At 40.6% G+C, this 18197-nt stretch overlaps 1 protein-coding gene across 5 annotated transcripts in view; it reads right to left on the minus strand.

Annotated features, from left to right (window-relative positions):
• Positions 1-18197, minus strand: part of MICAL3 (microtubule associated monooxygenase, calponin and LIM domain containing 3) — a 134541-nt gene that overhangs the window by 43393 nt on the left and 72951 nt on the right. For 3 of the 5 annotated variants that reach the window (XM_051784887.1, XM_051784885.1, XM_051784884.1), the window contains 3 exons: positions 6569-6764; positions 2058-2296; positions 861-950 (listed from right to left, as the gene is read on the minus strand). In XM_051784887.1, coding sequence (XP_051640847.1) covers positions 861-950; positions 2058-2296; positions 6569-6764 — 525 coding nt within the window. The remainder of the gene's footprint in view (positions 1-860; positions 951-2057; positions 2297-6568; positions 6765-18197) is intronic. The other 2 variants (XM_051784886.1, XM_051784888.1) reach the window with 1 other exon arrangement.

Consider the following 18197-nt stretch of genomic DNA (forward strand, 5'->3'; position numbering starts at 1 on the left):
GGAGGAACTTCTTCAGATATGCCCTTCAGCCATCTTACTAATACTTCTCATTCTTACCATCAGAAAAGTTAAATGAGGAAAAAATGTTAACTTCTTCCATTTTTTTCCCCCTTAAAAAAAAAAAAGTCAGAAGCCAAGCTACAGTTATTAAAACCATAAGCTGCAAAATATGCAGTTTGACAACTGCATATGCCCTCTTACATGCAGGAAAGCACTTGGATTTTCCTCTTATGTATTCTGGTTCTAAGGAATCACATTGAGGAAATATGTATTAACAAGCTATTAGGACCAAGTGCTTACAAAAAAACCCAAACCAAAACATAAAAATAAACTGCAAGAGAACACAACCAGTTAGATTTGAATGTCAGATTAATTTTATGACCAACTGTTCAAAAAATCTTGAGGGATCGCTGCAGCTTGATTAGTTGCCCCCCAGACTCTTCCCACAGACACACACTCAACAAAGGACAACAAAAAAAGCAAGTTTGCTGACACACTTCTGATGCATCCCATATGTCTGACATATTGCACAGGTGCAAGTAGTCTGTGTGTATGGAACAAATTTGAAACTCCTAAATATGTGGAGGTCACTGTTCATACAAATTACAGTAGCAAATTGTCCAAGCTTTCTAGATATCCTGAGGTACTCGGCAGCTTTATCATTTTACTAAATCCAGTGGCAAAGACAGAACTGATTTATGGCACTTGGATGAGGAGACAAAGATAACAACAGCTCCCGAATCAGTTTTGAGGGAGCTGGTAATTAAATAAAACACAGGAACTTCTCATGTGGGACCTGCTCTTTAAAACATTCCCCGCTCCTTTGGGGAAACGGAAGTGGAGATGGTGTGTACGGGTACCTTTATATGTACCCGAGTCCTCTTCATCTGAGAGACGTTGAAGCCAGAGGCCTTGCTGCAGCTCTCTCTCCCAAGGGTTATACTCCCCCTCTACAGCAGAGGGAACCACACATCCACATATAACACCAGACACGCGTGTACACACACAAGCGATGGAGAGAGGGAAAGAGAGAAAGAGAGAGGACAGAATCAGAAAGAGAGACTGTCTGGAAATCCAGCAACTCCCCGTAGTCCCGCTGTATTCAGTGTCTGACAGGAAAACTGCTAGAATGGAACAACATCCGTCCAAGAACACCACGGCTCAGCAGACTAAACACACAACATGCATGTTACCAGACTTAAAAAGAAGTCCTGATTTCCACAGACTTCAGCCATGGAGATACAGCTCCTACGTTGAAGAAGTAGCCAAGTAGCCTGCTGAGCTCATCAACAACGCTGCCACTAAGGCTCAAAAAACTGGACCTCTGCTTGCAGTAGGCAGCCAAAGACCTTTACGAAAAAGCTCTTTGGAGTCTACTAGTCTCCACAAAATGGAAATGTGAGTATAAAGACAAAGACAAGATCAGCGAGAAATTTGGCATGGTGGTGAAACACTGGAAACATGTCTATTCTTAGCACAAACTTTGCATTTTGATGATTGACACAAACACAGGGGAACGAGTCTTTCCCTAAGATTTCCCACAGAAGTCTCTCAGAGCTAAAATGGGAAGCACCTGAACTCCCTGATTTCTCAAGGCCATCTTTTAACAAAGGAGAGCTACAAGTAGCTTCTTCTGGAATGCCCTGACTACAGTGACAGGGCACTACCCCTTAGGGAGGCACTGCAACCACAATGCTTCCAGTTCTTGTTGCCAAAGAACAAAGGGCACATTCAAATCCAATTCCAAATAATCATAAAAACCAACAATAAACCAATACAGCAGCACAAAGCTGTGAATTGCACATGTTGGCATGGTGTACGGGAAGCATATTGTGTTGGTACTAGTGCTCTAACTGCCCTGTGGGCAAAGTCCTTCTGTGTCCACAAAGATCCACCCAAAGCTTTCCTTGACAATAACTCCCTTAAAAAAATCAGAGCAATAAAGATGTGAAAGAAGAAGAGAAGTTTTCCAGGCAAACCTTTCTCATTCTGCATGGCCAATACTCAACCCAGTTTTCCCTGCTGTCTAGCAGAAAGAAAGGACAAACCAATCTAACCTTCGCTCGACTCCTCATCTTCTTCCTCTTCATATTCCTCCTCATCATAATCATCTTTGTCCTCAATCTCGTGATTCTCCTCAGCCTCAATCTCTTCTTCACTCTTTCCCTTCAGGAGGGCGTGGATACGCACAGCCTCTTTCCACGGCACACCACCCAAGTCTGAAGGGGGTTGCTGAGGCAGCAGTAGTTCATCCTCTTCCTCCTCATCTTCCTCCTCCATCTCAGACTCTGAACTACTGTAAGGTTTTAGGAAAAAAAATAAGGATTATATAGTTAATAATAAATAATAATATTAAAGATGACGCAGTTAATGTTTCCTTGATCAGTCTCAGATCACTGACAAATTGTTTCAATACCCACCAGCCCAAAACATAACACTAATTTTCTGCTTTCAACATTTCATAGGCATTTTAGTGACAGCATCACGTGTGGACTGCAGTATGGTCCTTGTTCTGCTTCCTTCAAAGAATGTGAAGCAGCAGAAAAGTGCCTGTGAAGCCAAGTTCAAATATTTGTGCAGCATTTATTGTTACAGTTCATGACAACTGAACACAGCAAAAAGAAACTACTTTCTTCATATCACATTGCTTTGGATAAACCAGTGCAAGAATTCTTAGCAGTATCAGAATGTAGAAGGTCACATCTTTTGATATGGCAGCTACTGCCAGCTATGATAACCAAGATGATTTTGGCACTTGATGTTGTGAACCAGAGAAGGCTTTGGGAGTAGAAAGAACACACAACACAACTATCAGGACAAAGGATACAGTATGTGAACCCAGGGGAGCCGGAGAAAAAAAATACAAAATTACTCACTCTTCTACATCACAGACAGAAATATGTATCCAATTAAGTACACAGTGTACATAGTGGCAAGAAACTGTAGGAAGCAGTGCAAAGATAATTACAATAATGAGCTTATTATTCTCATAGCAAAGTCTAAACTATATAAAGCAGCAAAATATTACTGCCTTTCAGAAGCCATTTCTGTTTAATTGTAACAGTTCCTCAGCATAAACTGCGGGGGCAAGAAATGTAACCACTTATACAAAGGTATTTAGTCTGGCTCACTCTTACATGCTGGACTACCTAGAGGAATTGGGAAGAAAGGTGATTGTGCTTGTCACTGGAAAATGAATGAGAACTACAGCACACTCAGAGACCTCATATGCAGGGTGAAAAGGTGCTCTACCTTTGCTTTTCCTTAAGAGATCATTGCCATAACAGAACTGCATTTATTAGAGCAAAAGTTGGATGCTTCCCATATAAATCTTAGAAGGCCCAGTTCATCTGACTGAAGGAGAAAACTGTGAATAGTTAAAAGTTTGGGCAAATAAACTGAGAACAGTATTTCTGCTTCCTTATGCCCATTATCACTGGTTAACAGCCTTTGGCAGAGCCCATTCCCATACAGACAATGAAAGAGAAAACCAACAAGTTGAAAATAATGAAGCTCACACCTCATGTAAGTCTACAAAATATAACTTGTGCAGTGGTAATATCATATTTACATAATTTTATTCATCTACTTGTCTGAAAGCCTATTTTTGATAACAAATCTAATAAGGAAAACACTTCATTCATGCTCTGACTGTCACACACTTCTGTCCAGAGGCTCTTAAATTCTCCTCACTGTTCTGCATCCATATAGCACTATTTTGCTCAGGTTACAACCCACTTTTTCACAGCATGAACCGAATACTTATTTTTAACATGTTGCCTGATTTTCACATGTGAAATACAAACACTGGTGCAAGTCATGGAATCGTTGCATATTCCAGGAGACCGAAGCATATTCCGAAGGTTTTACGCAGATATTGTCACGAGATAAAAAGTGATGTTCCCCTCCTCCCTGATTAACCTTCCCAGCCTTTGGTGTGGAAATAAACCTGACAGGTGCCACATGCTGGAGTTTTCATGTGCTGTCAATAAGGTTTACTGCTGCTCAAATTGTTGCCATGACTGCTGAACGGGACGAGCTGCTGCTCTTCAACCAGCGGCTTATCGCATGGAATATTGACGACACACATTCCTTATCACACAGCTCACTTTACCTTCTTTGGTTTTTGTTTATAACTTGGTTTTTGTTTGACCTTTGAATACTGAGAAATGAGAAGCTGAAAGGCAGCAGTGAGATGGCCTGCTATAGTGGGCATTCCTTTCAGCATGGCAACCCTGTGCCATAGGAATTAATGCAACAGCTGAACTCTTTTTTTTCTATAAAGCAGAATTCAAAGACCCAAGGTAGGTTGCTTTATGGAATTTGTATAAGCACTTGAATATCTCATTAGAAAGGTGTATGTACACAGACTTAGTGCTGAGGAGACTAACTGAAAACCCAAACTGTGGAAATGAACCTCCTTCCTTGCCACGCGGACCCACACGGCACAAGCTTTCCTACAACACTGCTTTGAAAGGCCACAGAGTGGGATACCAAAACTGCAGATGACATACTGGGAGTTACTGCAAGTTAAAGGCAATGAATAAGGCACATAAAGGGTTTCCCACACCTCATACCTGTGTAGTCAGGGTGTAATTGCTTAACTGATCTTTTTTCTTGTGGAAGCTTAAACAAGATCAACTCTCTTTTGAAAAAATATACTCTGAGTACTGTTTCCTGTAAACTTCCTCTCCAGTGTGGATGCTCCCAAGTGTGTGTGTGTGACGGGAAGCTGTGCAACCAAAATGTGAGGTCTCTGCCTGACATAGATCTCACACCTCAGTGAACCCCGAGGCCCAGCCCCCTGCTCCATAAGACACAGAGAGGACAAAGAGTTCCCATCCCCTCCGCCTGCTCCTAACCCTGCGGCGCTGCACCATGACAGTGAAGATGATCAAATCAGGGATTGGTTGGCTTGTTGCAGGAGTCAAAACTTTTTTTCTTTTGTTGCTGAAAAAGTAGTCAGGCTTTTCCCCCTTTTTTTGCCTTCTTTCTGTGACGTATCACGGAGTGGATACGGCTGAACAGAGGATACCCAAGAGCTACATTGCCTAGAAAATTCTCTCTCTCATGTTTGGCCCACACAGCCTTGTCAATGCTCTCAGTAAACTGCTTGCCATGTTTAGATTTGGAACATAAATTTTTCCAGGTCATACTGACAAGGAATTTGATGTATTTTCTCTTTTCTCCCTATGACAGAGTGTGAGTTGCCCACTAAACACTGCTTTTCACATCCAAAATTATACAATACAGTCTATTATAGACAGAAATATCATTTTAATACAGGTTATGGGGGTGAATGTAGGACAAAGGGAACTAAATGTAACACCCAAAGAGACAAAATCCAACTTGCTAACCTAATAGTATACTGCCCTCAGTCCCCATAGTCCCACAAAACATCACTCGGAAATGACCAACAACTTCATGCCAAAATGCCAAAAACTCCTTTTTTTTTAAACTAACTCTTCTCCTTTGTAAGTCTTCTGCCATTTATTGAGCAGGTCTATTGTGTCCTGATTTACTGAAATCAAGACAAAGAATAACAATAGTGAATAGCCCCATACTAGTAAATTTTGTTTTACAGCTAGAACCATAAAGGACTAAAAAATCCCCACTATCATTAATGCTTATATTGTCACAGTTGATAAAATTCCTAGACCTGAGCAGGGAACTAAAGGAAGGACGAGTGAAGAAAATACAGTTGGCATCTCCCACAAATAGTCCAAGATTATTTGATTTTTCATACAGCTCTGTATCTGTAGGTAATGCATACACAGATGATGTTCATAGGATCTAAGCCTTAGGAAACCAATAACAGCATTTTCTGAGTTTATTTCAAGACTACTGGACAGACTCAGAGCTGAAAAGTTAAGGGTTGCTATTGCTATAAAGACAAGTAGATGATTTGAAACCCTGTTAAGAAATCAAGACTGCATAAGCATGTGATCCACTATAAAGTTCACAAACATCTTTTTGAGGATTTTCTCTCAATGATTCTTCCAACAACTGTTTCCTGTAGCTCTACCTGCACATACATGGATCCTAGTGTCCTTACAAAGCATTTTGCAGATAAGGAGAAATTCAGGAAGGTACAACATATTTTTCAATAGCCATAACTATTGCTTCCAATTAATATCTCTCAGGCACTGCACCAGCATTCCGTCACGATTACATGTGTGTCAAGGTTGAATCTTGAAATCAAAAGCAGTTTTGAATTGTAATGTAAAACATTCAGAAGAGAAATTAACTTTGGAATCCCCTCCTACTTGAATTCGTGTTCTGTTTGCTAAGAAAAATTCATTTACATGACAATTAAAAAAGTAAAAATTAAAAAATCCGTTCCAATTCAGGACTTAATTTCATGGCATTACAGTCCTAGAAGTGTCTTCTAAGAATGGTTATAAGCTATTTAGAACAGAAAGCGCAAGATAAAATATCTGTGTACGTACACAGAACTTCTTTAATAACTTTGGAAAGGGCAACCTGGTAAATAATACGTTAAGGAAAGCTAAGGGAAAAGCAGGCAAAAGCCAGTATAAAAAAAAGCTCATGGGCAACGTGTGCTAACCTGCTGGGCACATCCTCTTCTGTTCCTTTGTCCAACACGCTGCTCAGGTTATGCTCTGCCAGTGTCTCTTCGGGAACCTCTTCCAGTTCTTCCTCCCGCTGCAGCGACAGCCGGTAGTTCTCCAGCTCAATCCGCTCCGGAGTGCCCCGCAGCCGCTTGGCAAGGCTGGGCTCCTCCAGCCCATTCACATTAGAACCTAAGGACAAGCCAGTGAATAAACAATAAATGCAACAGTCAGAACTGTAATTCTTTAAGAAAACCGAGCGATTGTGAGAAAAGGGGCGCGAGGCAGAGGGAGGTAAATAAAGCGAGAGAATACCTTATGTCATTATCCTGTTCGCCACTACTGGCACAACCTGCTGGGAAGCCAGACTGCTAAAGGGAATCTTAAGTGGTTTAGGCTAATAGATGCTAAAAAAAATGTTAAATGTCCTAGTTGAGAGAGGAAACAGGGCCATTTTAGCTGCAAAAACTAGAGATGCAATAGAGTCTATGTAACAAGTACTGGGGAAGGCCTGGGCACAGACTGGATATATTTTCTGAGACACAGTAGGAATGCTATGGGGCAACCCTCCTGCGTGTTAAAATCGTTACCAGTCAAGTCTACAGAGTTAGGGAGAAAGACAATATTGTTACTACTTAAAGATGAGCGAAGGAATGAAAAAGGCCCAGTTGGAGTATGTTTTAAGGCTTTTTATAGACTCGAATTAAGTTGCTTTTTAATCAGAATTTGTGATGAAATGAATCACAGGGAAAAATCTTGGGGAGATGTTTGCAAGCAAAAATCCCATAAATCCCAGAAAATTGCAAGGATATGTGACCTAGGCAGTTGGAGAAAATAATACAGGAGCTTCACTCACTGTGGCACTCAATGAAGTATATTCTAATACTTTAGCTCGAATAACATGCCAACGTTTACCCTTATCCAGCTTATACTATTTACAGAGCCCAATATTTCCATGCTTTTGTTTTGCTTTGCTAAACAAGCCAAGCCACTCTCTCACGAGATAAGCTCTTCAGCGTGCTGATCATCCCCTAGGTCTCTGCACCTGTCCCAGTTTGGATTAATCTTTCCAGAACCTGTGTGATTAGAACTGAGCACAGCTTTCCAGATGAGGCCTTATCAGCGTAACACACAACCTTGCCAGAAATCTCTCATCTGGTACACGCTGGGAACACACTTGCCTATTTATATGCCACATAATACTGGTGGCTTTTACTCACTGACTGGTGTACAGATCTTTCTCCTTCTTTGCTTTCAGCTGATAAGAACTTTGTTGGTAGCCAAAATTCTCACCACTTTCTCAGTGCATGACCTGGTACTTTCTGCTATTACATTTCTGTTCAACATCACAGATGGCAACATTTTACAGCTCTTAGTGAATGATGTGCCCATCCTTCTCTGCATTGGTGGGGGTTTGAAATTTCAGCAGATTTTTTTCCTTTTTATTTTTTGGACAGAAACCTTAGTGACACTATCCCAAAGATCAGTCCCCCAGTTACTTTCAGTGAAACTCCACAATCTGTAGGTGACATCCAACCCCATTATTTTCTTTTTCAATAAAACCTCTAATCTCTCATTTAAGCCAACTTCTTAGCCACTTGACACTTCATGTACTGCTCCCACATTTTATCCAGTTTAAATAATTATTTCCATGTGTCAGCATTCAGGTGCTTTACTGAAGCCCAGACTTTTCAAATGCACTACATTCCCCTACTGGAGGTAATCAGTTATGTTGTTGATAAAAGCTGCCAAGCCAAAGGCATAGCCTCTGTTGAATCCATGTCACATTTTATACCACTTACCTGCATGAAAACAAAGGGCTTCACTTGCAGAACTAGCAGTCTTTAGTTATTGCTCCAAAGAAGGTGTTTTATCTACTGTTTAAATTAACTTACATGTACTTGATCAAATCACCTTTTAACCTTTTTAGTTTGATGTTTTGTTTTCTTTATAATTTTTTATTTGCAGGTCATACTTCTGTCACCCAGTGGTCACAGTATTGCCCCGATTTAAGCAGGCAAGGTACATCATGATACCTTGATTTATTCACAAACTGTTACCACAAAGCTCACAATTTCATTGTACACTTCTTCCACTCTTCTGAGACTAAGACTATTTGGTCAAATTTTATTTTCAATCATTACAGTATGGTAATATTTAAACTTTTCTTCCTGCATCATTGGATTAGTCTTTCCCAATCTTGCTACACACCGACTCTTTCGCTCCCACGTCCAATGCCAACTGAAATGGAAGCCCATCTGATTGACTATACATTAAACTGCATTTTATGTCAGCTCCATCCTCACTGTGGACCCACTGCTGGTTTCCCTTGCCTTGCTTTTACTTACATGCTTAAGGAACAGAGCTCTCTGCTTTCCTTTCCTTTGCAAAGTCTAACCCAGCATGAGCTTTGGCAGCATTTACTTTATCCTCACACATTTTAACCTCCAAAACAGTTTTTGTTTCCTTTCTCCACCCTTTGTAGTTTCTCACTTTATTCCTAACAGTCCTTTTTTCAGGGCAATTACTCTCTCAGTCATCTTAGTGTTCCACACAAAATTACACAGGCCTTGCCATGATTAGTGGCATCTATTTCCAATCCCTCTCCTGAAAGATAATATCTCATAAAAACAACTGCCAGGAGTGTTTTGCTCTCTTCCTTAGCATGATTTAACCCTTCTGTGATGTGGGCAAGTGGCTGCTGTGCCTTCAGCTGGAACTACATGGCTTCTTTACAGTATAAACCAGAGAAGCTTGCTCAGGTGGCAGGTGGGAACATTGCCTTGCATTTCCAGGGATACTGTGGTCTCTACCGTTTCCTGCTGCTAAGCCTTATGTTGTGTTAGTGTTTGCAAAGTTTAGTGGAACTGGACTGGCTTTTCAACTGGGATTCATGTTTCATTTAATTCTCTCTCTTGATCGTGATACCACTTCGGCCAAATCTATTTTTGCAATCTGTGTTACATTCCCCAACCCTGAGTTCACAGTAACAGGGGAACTGACCTGGAATATTGCTCTGCCACTTCTGGCTGACAGTAAAAGACCAAAAGACTTTGGTTAACGCAAGAACACCAAAGTGAGGGAAAGCAAACAAGGAATATATTAAAATAATACTAAAAAAAGTTTTCCTAGTACTTGGAACTCTTCATATACCCAGAGCTATCAGCTTGGCTCACCTACTTCAACAGAAGTATCTTTTCACAAGCTGTTTTTGACTTGTTCTCTTCTGATGCAAACCCTAACACAGCTGCAAAGTCCACAAGCAGAAAAAAAATGATGAAAAACAAAAAGAACAAGAACTTCTAATCCACCTGATGTTATTTTACTTCTTTTGTTTTCTATCAAAATATAAAACCATTCCCATATAATTAAATGAAATGGAATAGAGTATTTTTTTAAAAAAGGTTGTTTCACTGCTCCAGTATCTAGGGTGGGGAGAAAGACTAGCAGCAATCACTCTAAGGTAGAGGAGGACTGAAAATCAAGTTGACAACCATTTATACGCATTTCATGAACACACATGATCTTTCAGGTATGTTTTTCAAAACACAAATCATCACTGCCCTTCTCATCACGAAAACCCAGTATAACCGGTACACAGGAAATCAAACAAATCCTATCACAGCACAAACTGTAAGTGGGAGTGGCTCAATGCAACTGTGTTAAGAAACTGCATAGATGGAAAAGCTACCTAAATGTTAATGCAAAAGGATGTGTACAAGCCAAGATGTCCTGTGAGCTTGACAAGCACTCCATGCTTCAAAATCTCAAAGAAGTAGGAAGGACATTCCCAGCACCTTCTCTAATTAATTTATATATCCACACACTTGAGATGCAGGATTGGTCACATCCCTCCACTCCCCTCTGCAAAGAAAACAGCTCCACATCAGAGAACATGATACAGAAACTCAACTGATTACCAGCTGCAGCAAGGGATTTCTAGGAATTGCACTACATGGACCACTTAGTTCACTTGATCTATCGGTTCTGTTTCTAAAAGATCCCATCTAGGTAGCTGCAAAGCCACTGTTACCAAATATGAAACAAGAGAAATGCTACTGATAGCCAGCTTTGTGCACTGCAAAGCCATCAACTATCAGAAGGAAAAGCATTACACTTCCCAAATCTATGTAAGGGATAAAAGTAAGAGTGAGGTACAGGTATCATTAACGTGTTTGGATGATGGACAATTTCCTCATAATATGCTACAAAGTGCACACCAATTCATTTGATGCTACAATAAGAAAGTACAAATAGGAGCAAGGGAATCTGAAGCTCTCCTACCCTCACTTCTCATATATATATATACAGTGCTAAATGGATGGGCAAAGTCTATTCCATTGCAGTTCTTCCAGACTCTAAAGCTTATCCTTAAAGTTCCTCTGGAGGGGAAAGGTGTCTCTCTCTAAAATCATTATGCTGGGCTCTCTAGACTGTTCTGTAGCTCACTGGCACAAGACAGCTCCACAGCTGGTGGCTGATGTTCTACCTGGTCAGTGCCTCTGGGCCCACAGAGACAAAAGGCAGCAACCAGTCACAGCTGAGAGAAAAGGGGCTGATGAGGCTACATTTGCTGGGAAAAGAAAGCTGTGTTACTATCCAGGGAGGGGAGCTACCTGAAAGCCAAGTGCAGCTTCTCATACAATCAACTGATCAGCTAAAAACCCATGAGCAACATCCAAAATAGGGCACATTTTAAGACTTGATTCTTTACTTTGGACAGTGGGCCATGAACATTACACAGATCATCTCAAGGGAACTGTTTTTTGTAACAGGACAGGCTGCTTAGCTGGTGCATGAAAGTTGCCAGAATCCTTTAGTTAACTCAGCCTTGACACAGCTTGCCTCCTGTAAAGATAAGTGTATGATCAGAGATAACATTCCTGCACAGACCCACTGCTTGCCTAATAGTGTGTCCTTTCCAGCAACTCTGGCAATTCCTGGAAGACTTGAGAAGCTCCTCTTGAGAAAGGATCCCATCTCGATTCCCTCCCAGTACCACCCTGTTCTGTAAAATTGACACATTATTCCCATAAGCTCAATGAAATCTTGCCAAAGTTACTCCCTGACACAACACTTGCTGAAGATGCAGGAGAGAACTGGGAACCTGAGAACAATGAATTCTTCCCAAAGGGAAAATCCCTGTCTATTTTACTGAAGTTATTTTCAGTAATCACGCAGTACCTCTAGACTTGCTTTTCTTAGCTTGCAATCTTAATATCCAAGTTACATGTCATCTCTTGTAAGTGTGGGTTCAGTATTTTGCACAGGCTCAGCCATTGCCTTGGGGAGTTATGGAAATTCAAACAAAGGAGTCTACTTTGAAACACATGCAAAAGGGGGAAGGAATTAATACATTCTCAGGAAAAACGTCATTCTGGATTTCTCAAGTCTTGTGGTTTTGTGGTCAAGTGAAACACTGCACCTGTTTGTTTTTACTTGTCTTTTCCAAACTCTTCAATTACTTCTACCTCCGCACAATTGTTTGAGAACATAACTAAGTCAGATAAAACAATTCCTACAGAGACAGCAGCACATTGTGCGTGACAAAGTACAGAAGAGGAAGAAGGGAACTTTTCCACTGGAGTTTAAAGGTGTTGCAGTGAGCTCTGAGTCAGAAATGCTGGAAGTCCTCATATTCCATTGTCATTAATTTCTAAGAAATATCTTTTGGGGTAAGGTTTTTGAAGTGTGCTTGCAGCTCAGCAAACGTTATCACTGAGATATAAAGGCAGCAGACAAGATCCAACAGCATTTTTAGGCTTCTCATTTTTCATCTGTGTTAAGGTCAAACTGAGTTCCATGTTTTTTCCTAGAAGTTTCACCCTCACCCACTTCAGTTCCATTAACTCCCTGTTTGTATTCCAACTCCACTTCTCATCCAAGGGCCTCAAAATGCTTTACAAGTGCTAGCACACTAAAATAAACCTATTTTGGAAGTAGGTAAGTACTGTAGGGGCATTGCACAAGTCCAGACACAGAGATTAAATACCAGCAAGGCAATTCCATAACAGACTAGTGGCATTGCCAGAAACAGGATCCAGAATGCACAACGCCAACCCTTTCACTCTCAACTTTACTTGAAGTCAAGAAGAAACACTTTGGTATAAGAAAATGCCCAGCACTGTGTGTACAAAAGGAAAGGAAATCTTGGTACTGAGGTCCGTGGTTAGATGCTGCACACATTGAAACAATAAGTCAATTAAGACATTCCATTTACATAAGTGCAACTGATTTCTTATGAAATCGTTTCCTTAATCCTCTTGAAAATTGTCACCTAGCCACTCTTAGCAATTTTTGTACTGCACAGTAACAGATACATAAAACACATACATGGCAACTCTAAACTGACCAGCGGAAGTGTGTTAAATGGAATGGATTTTTTAAGGGTTAGAAAGAAATTCTAAGTTTTAAATCTAGATTCATCCACCCTTTAAAATTTTAAAATTTAAAATCTCTCTTTGAAGACATGTCTCCAGGAAACCACTGGAAAGAGCCCAGCAGAGCTGGTGAATTCTTGTCACTGCTTGTTCACGCAGCCTCACATCACATAGTGCAGAACTGCACATATCCTGGCAGGATCCCCTGAATCTTGATAAGCACAATCTCAAAGACAAAAGGGGCACTATAAATACCTCCTCAAATAGAAACAAGAACCCATTTATTTGAACACAAATACCAAACAGCATCTTGGGTTTGGCTGGGGTAGAGTTAATTTTCTGCCTAGTAGCTGGTACAGTGCTGTGTTTTGGGTTTAGTGTGATGATAACCTCAATAGCACACTGATGTTTTGGCTGTTGCTAAGCAGTGCTTATCCTGAGCCAAGGACGTTCGAGTTCCCTGGGCTCTGCCAGAGAGCAGGTGCACAAGAGGTTGGGAGGGAGTGTGGCCAGGCCAGCTGACCCAAACTGGCCAAAGGGATATTCCATAACTATGGAACATCATGGCCAGCAGATGTAAAGTGGGGGGAGTTGGCCAGGAGGGACCGATAGCTGCTCAGGGACTAGTTGGGAATCGGTGGGTGGGCAGTGAGAAAATTGCATTGTGTACCAGTTGTTCTTTGGGTTTATTCCTCTCTCCTTCATTTTCATTACAGTTATCATTATTGTTGTTGTTATTACTATAATATTTTACTTTGTTTCAATTATTACACTGTTCTTATCTCAACCCACAAGTTTTACTTTCCTTCAGATTCTCCTGCGCACCAGGGCTGGTGGGGGGTGAGGGAGAGAGCAGCTGCATGATACTTAAATGCCAGCTGGGGTTAAACCATGACAAGTAGATATCAAATGTCAATGTTATTTTGATATAATGCCTCAGCTTTCTCTCTAGGGTATTCCCAAGCCCTCAGGAAGCCTGAATTACTCAGCTGTAAAAAGAAGCCATCAAATCTCAAATTTTCTGATGTCTGTGTTTCCAGTTTGATTCATAACATGTTCTGCTAAATATAAAAGGCCTGAATTCAAAGAGGACAGTAGGGTAAGAAAAACAAAGTCTATTCATAAGCAAGATATCCAGTGTCCATGCACAGGATTCAAACTGAACTCAAACCTGACAATGACCCTGCTGGAATTCTTCTGCAATGTACACATACCAATCACAGCAGTGAATAATAACTCAGCTTTCCAGAAGATGCACTCTACTGAGTCAAAGGTCTTGGAGTTTGACATGGGAACTGTACAACTGCAAACTGGCTTATGCAGGGCAGACTTGATCAATACAACTGTCCTTAAACTGACACTTCAAATCTAGGGAACTCAAGGGCAGACACAGAGCAGAACTGCAGCTCTCGAGCATACCAGAAGAAAAAGAGTTTTGCCACTGAGCAACCAACATGGCTCGAGACTTCTACTTCTATGTCAGGCTCAGTCCTCAAACTCGCAATCCAACAATTCTTCCCAGCAAATCAGGGATCTGAACAGAGAAATGACTGAGCTGTACAGACAGAAAGGTGCTTTATCAAAATATCCCCTGAAGCAGAAGTACCCAGCAGAGATTTACCAGTACTACTTCCAGGGCTGACCAAAAAATTTTATAGCATTACTTAATTCAACAGCACATGAAATAAAAATCAGTGAGATTCCTGTTGATATCTACTGGTCCCTAAGCAATGAGGAACGCAGAGGCCCCCAAGGGGGGCCTATATACCATTATAATGTGTATAGGAAGAGCTGATAGTTAAAATACTCAGGGAATTCTGAAATAGATACCCCAGAAACAAACATATTAAGATATAAGTCCTCCTCCATACATTCCACAACCTCCAGCTAGAATTAAGTTCTTCATTCTCAGATACTGTCAGTAAATGTGGAAGCCTGCACTCTTTATAATTATGAAAGTGAACTGGACTGACTACTGAATGAAATTAAAAGCTCACATATTTGTCTCATGAGTGTTGCAATGTTTTCCCCCACTCCCCTAATTATTTTGGTCAAAACAGATTTCTAGAATTCACAAAACAGACACTGACAAAACAGTTGCTTACTGCATCAGTAGGACAGAGCCTGGAAACAGCTGGCAATTGCATTGATCTGACCTTTCTCTGGTTTGAGTGGAAGCAACCAGAAGTGAATATAGTTAACCAGTTTAATATCAAGGTCATCTGTAATTTATACTTATGTCTTGAAAACAAATACAAATTCATCTGCAACTTCATAGTATAAAGTTATGTTTAAGAAACAGTGTTTTCCATATGCAGGTGTGTGAAGTAGCAGCATTAAGTCATGAAAGTTAAGAGTTCAGTATATGGTTTAACGATACAGAAAAGTTGTCTTCATTACAGTAGAAGTATAGAATAATCCAGGAATATAGCTATTTCTGACTCCTGGAAAGCATCCAGTCTTGTCACTGGCGGGTGGATAAAAGAATCAGGGGAAAGGAGGTATTAGGTCACCTAATCCAAGCCCCGGGGAACACTGCTAAGCTCAATACTCCTTATTACATCTCCTTCGGCAGAAAATCTTAACATTTGTACAGATTTCACTTTTACTGCTGCTCAAACAGGTTCCCAGTATTAGAAATATAATATAAATTATGTAGGGATTTTAAGTCCATTAATTACTGGTGTGTTTATCACTCAGGAGTATTGGTAAATCAGTAACCTATTATTGATCATTTCCCCTTTTGCTGGTATCATCTAAGATGTTGGAGCTCTCTCTGGTATTTTGATCAGCTCTATCATATATTGCCTGGCCTCATTTCCATTCCCTGAAAGAAGCTGAGTGTGGGAAGGCTGAAGAGCGCTGAAGGATAATCTGGCTAAAGATAACATTACTTTGCAGGCATAAATTTTGTCCTGAAAGCTATTCAACATGTTACCTCAAAGAACCACACATATATTTAAAATTCACCATGACTTTGGTTCATGAGCTTTCCCCTTCTTTTTTTAAGTACTCTATTTTTGTTAAGTAACTTAGAAATTAATATTTAATACTGATTGTCCAGTATAATCCAAACAATATCCCTTTTATGGTGTTACAAAGAAAGCCTCTATCTTTTCTACTAGGTAAGACTTGGCTCAGTTTATTCACTGTGGCATCTTTTTCTTGCCACTTTTATGTAGTAGCCCTATGGAATGTCTCATCTCAGTGGGAGGGATCAGACAGGTGATTCCCACTGTGCAAGTAACACAAAGCTGAAACAAGGATTATTTCCACTTATAAGTAGCAGTGGAATCTTCACTGGCAAGTGCTTCAGGCACACGGCTCAAATCACGGAAGGCAAGGGCAGGGACTGGGAGGATGAAGAACCACCCACTGCAGGAGGTCAGCTTCCAGAACATTTAAGGAACCTCAAGGTACATGAGTCCATGGGAATTCTGAGGGAACCGATGGAAGAAGCAGTTAAGCCACTTCCTGAGAAATTGTGGCAGTCTGGTGAAAATCCCACTAACTGGAAAAAAAGGAAACATAATCCCCATTTTTATAAAAAATGGAACACCTGGGGAACTACAGGCTGATAATTCTCCTCTCAGTGTCCAGTAAGATCATGGAGCAGATCCTCCTCAAAATGATGCTGTGGCACATGGAAAGTAAGAAGGTGATTGGTGACAGCCAGTATGGCTTCACTAAGGGGAAGTTGTGCCTGACAAGTCTGGGGGCCTCCTACAATGGGATTACGGAGTTGGTGGGTAAGGCAAGAGCAACTGATGTCACCTACCAGGGCTTGTGCAAAGCGTGTGACACTGTCCTGCATGACATCCTTGTCTCTAAACTGGCCAGACACGGATTTGACAGGTGGACCAACTGGTGAATAAGTAAATGGCTGAAAGGCTGCACTCAGGAGTTGTGGCCAACAGCTCCGTGTCCCAGTGGAGAGCAGTGATGAGTGTTGTTCCTTGGGGGCTGCCGCTGCTAAACATCTTTGTCACCGACCTGGTGACAAACCCTCAGCACGTTTGCCAACAACACCGAGCTGTGCAGAGCTGCTGGTGTTCCTACCCATGGCAAAGGGTTGAAACTGGATGAATTTTAAGGTCCCTTCCAACCCAAACTGTTCTATGACTCATTCTGTGAATCTTTCAATGCAAATATTGCTTACCTTTTAAAGAAACTGGTACTTACAGTTCCACCTTGGATCATGGATGATATTTTGATCATTAAAGAACAACCAATCTGGATTTGAAAATTTTATAACATATAATAAAAATGCAGAATGTAATATTTTCAGTTTCCTGTTCAAACTGTGATCAGATTCAAAATACCACTTGTGAACAGCTATCTTCTTTCAACTACTGAGTTAACAACCAGGGTCTCTTCTGTGGCAATGTACAACAGATTTCCATAATTACTAGATCTCAGAATATATTTAGATACCAACCACGTCCTTACTTAATTTCTATCATTTGTGTCAAGATTATGAAGTGTTGAAAATGGAACAGGCTGAAATGCTGGGCTGGCAGTTACAGGAAAATATACTGGGGAATACTTGCCCTAAGAAAAAGGCCCACATACTCCAAAAAAGCTTCAACATCTGCTCTCTCATTCTGTCACATACTTGTCTATTATCTACATTTATCCCACATACTCTTCTGTAACAACTGAATTTTCCAAGTGATCCAGAGCTTCATAGCTTTGTGGGAATTCTTCCTGAAACTAAGAAAATTCTTGTACAGAGACAGAGCTAATTATATTTATAAAATCTCACACACTTCCAGAAAGAAAGCTTCCAAAAGATTCATTACTGATTAAAAATAATTTACACATCAGTTCTGATGTTTTAAATCACAGAGTTACCCAAGCCTGAAAGTATTTGAAACATCTCTTGGGTAAAAAATTCCTATTTTTAAACACTTCTGCCCGCAAGCCATCACATAAAACTTCTACAACAGCAGAAAGGACAGTTATGAAATTTTCCTAAAAAAGCAAGCACAGCCTTCTGGGATGACAGCAAACATAAGAAATGTCAGACTAAACATACATTTTTGAGAGAAGATGTAAGCAACTAAGCAGAGCACAGAAGTGCCATCTCATCCTTAAAGAGCATCTGCCCAGTTTTGTTTGGAAAGCCTAAGCTAAACTCTACATGGTCAGGATCAGCTCTGCAACCATTACTCCACCTTCTTCCATAAATACACTTCATAGGAGTAGGAGAATAGCTTTGACATTGACTCTGGATTATCTATTC

Source organism: Manacus candei, unplaced genomic scaffold, assembly GCF_025592945.1.
Source record: "Manacus candei isolate 608988 ecotype Guabito, Panama unplaced genomic scaffold, ASM2559294v1 h1tg000018l, whole genome shotgun sequence".
Classification (NCBI taxonomy): domain Eukaryota; kingdom Metazoa; phylum Chordata; class Aves; order Passeriformes; family Pipridae; genus Manacus; species Manacus candei.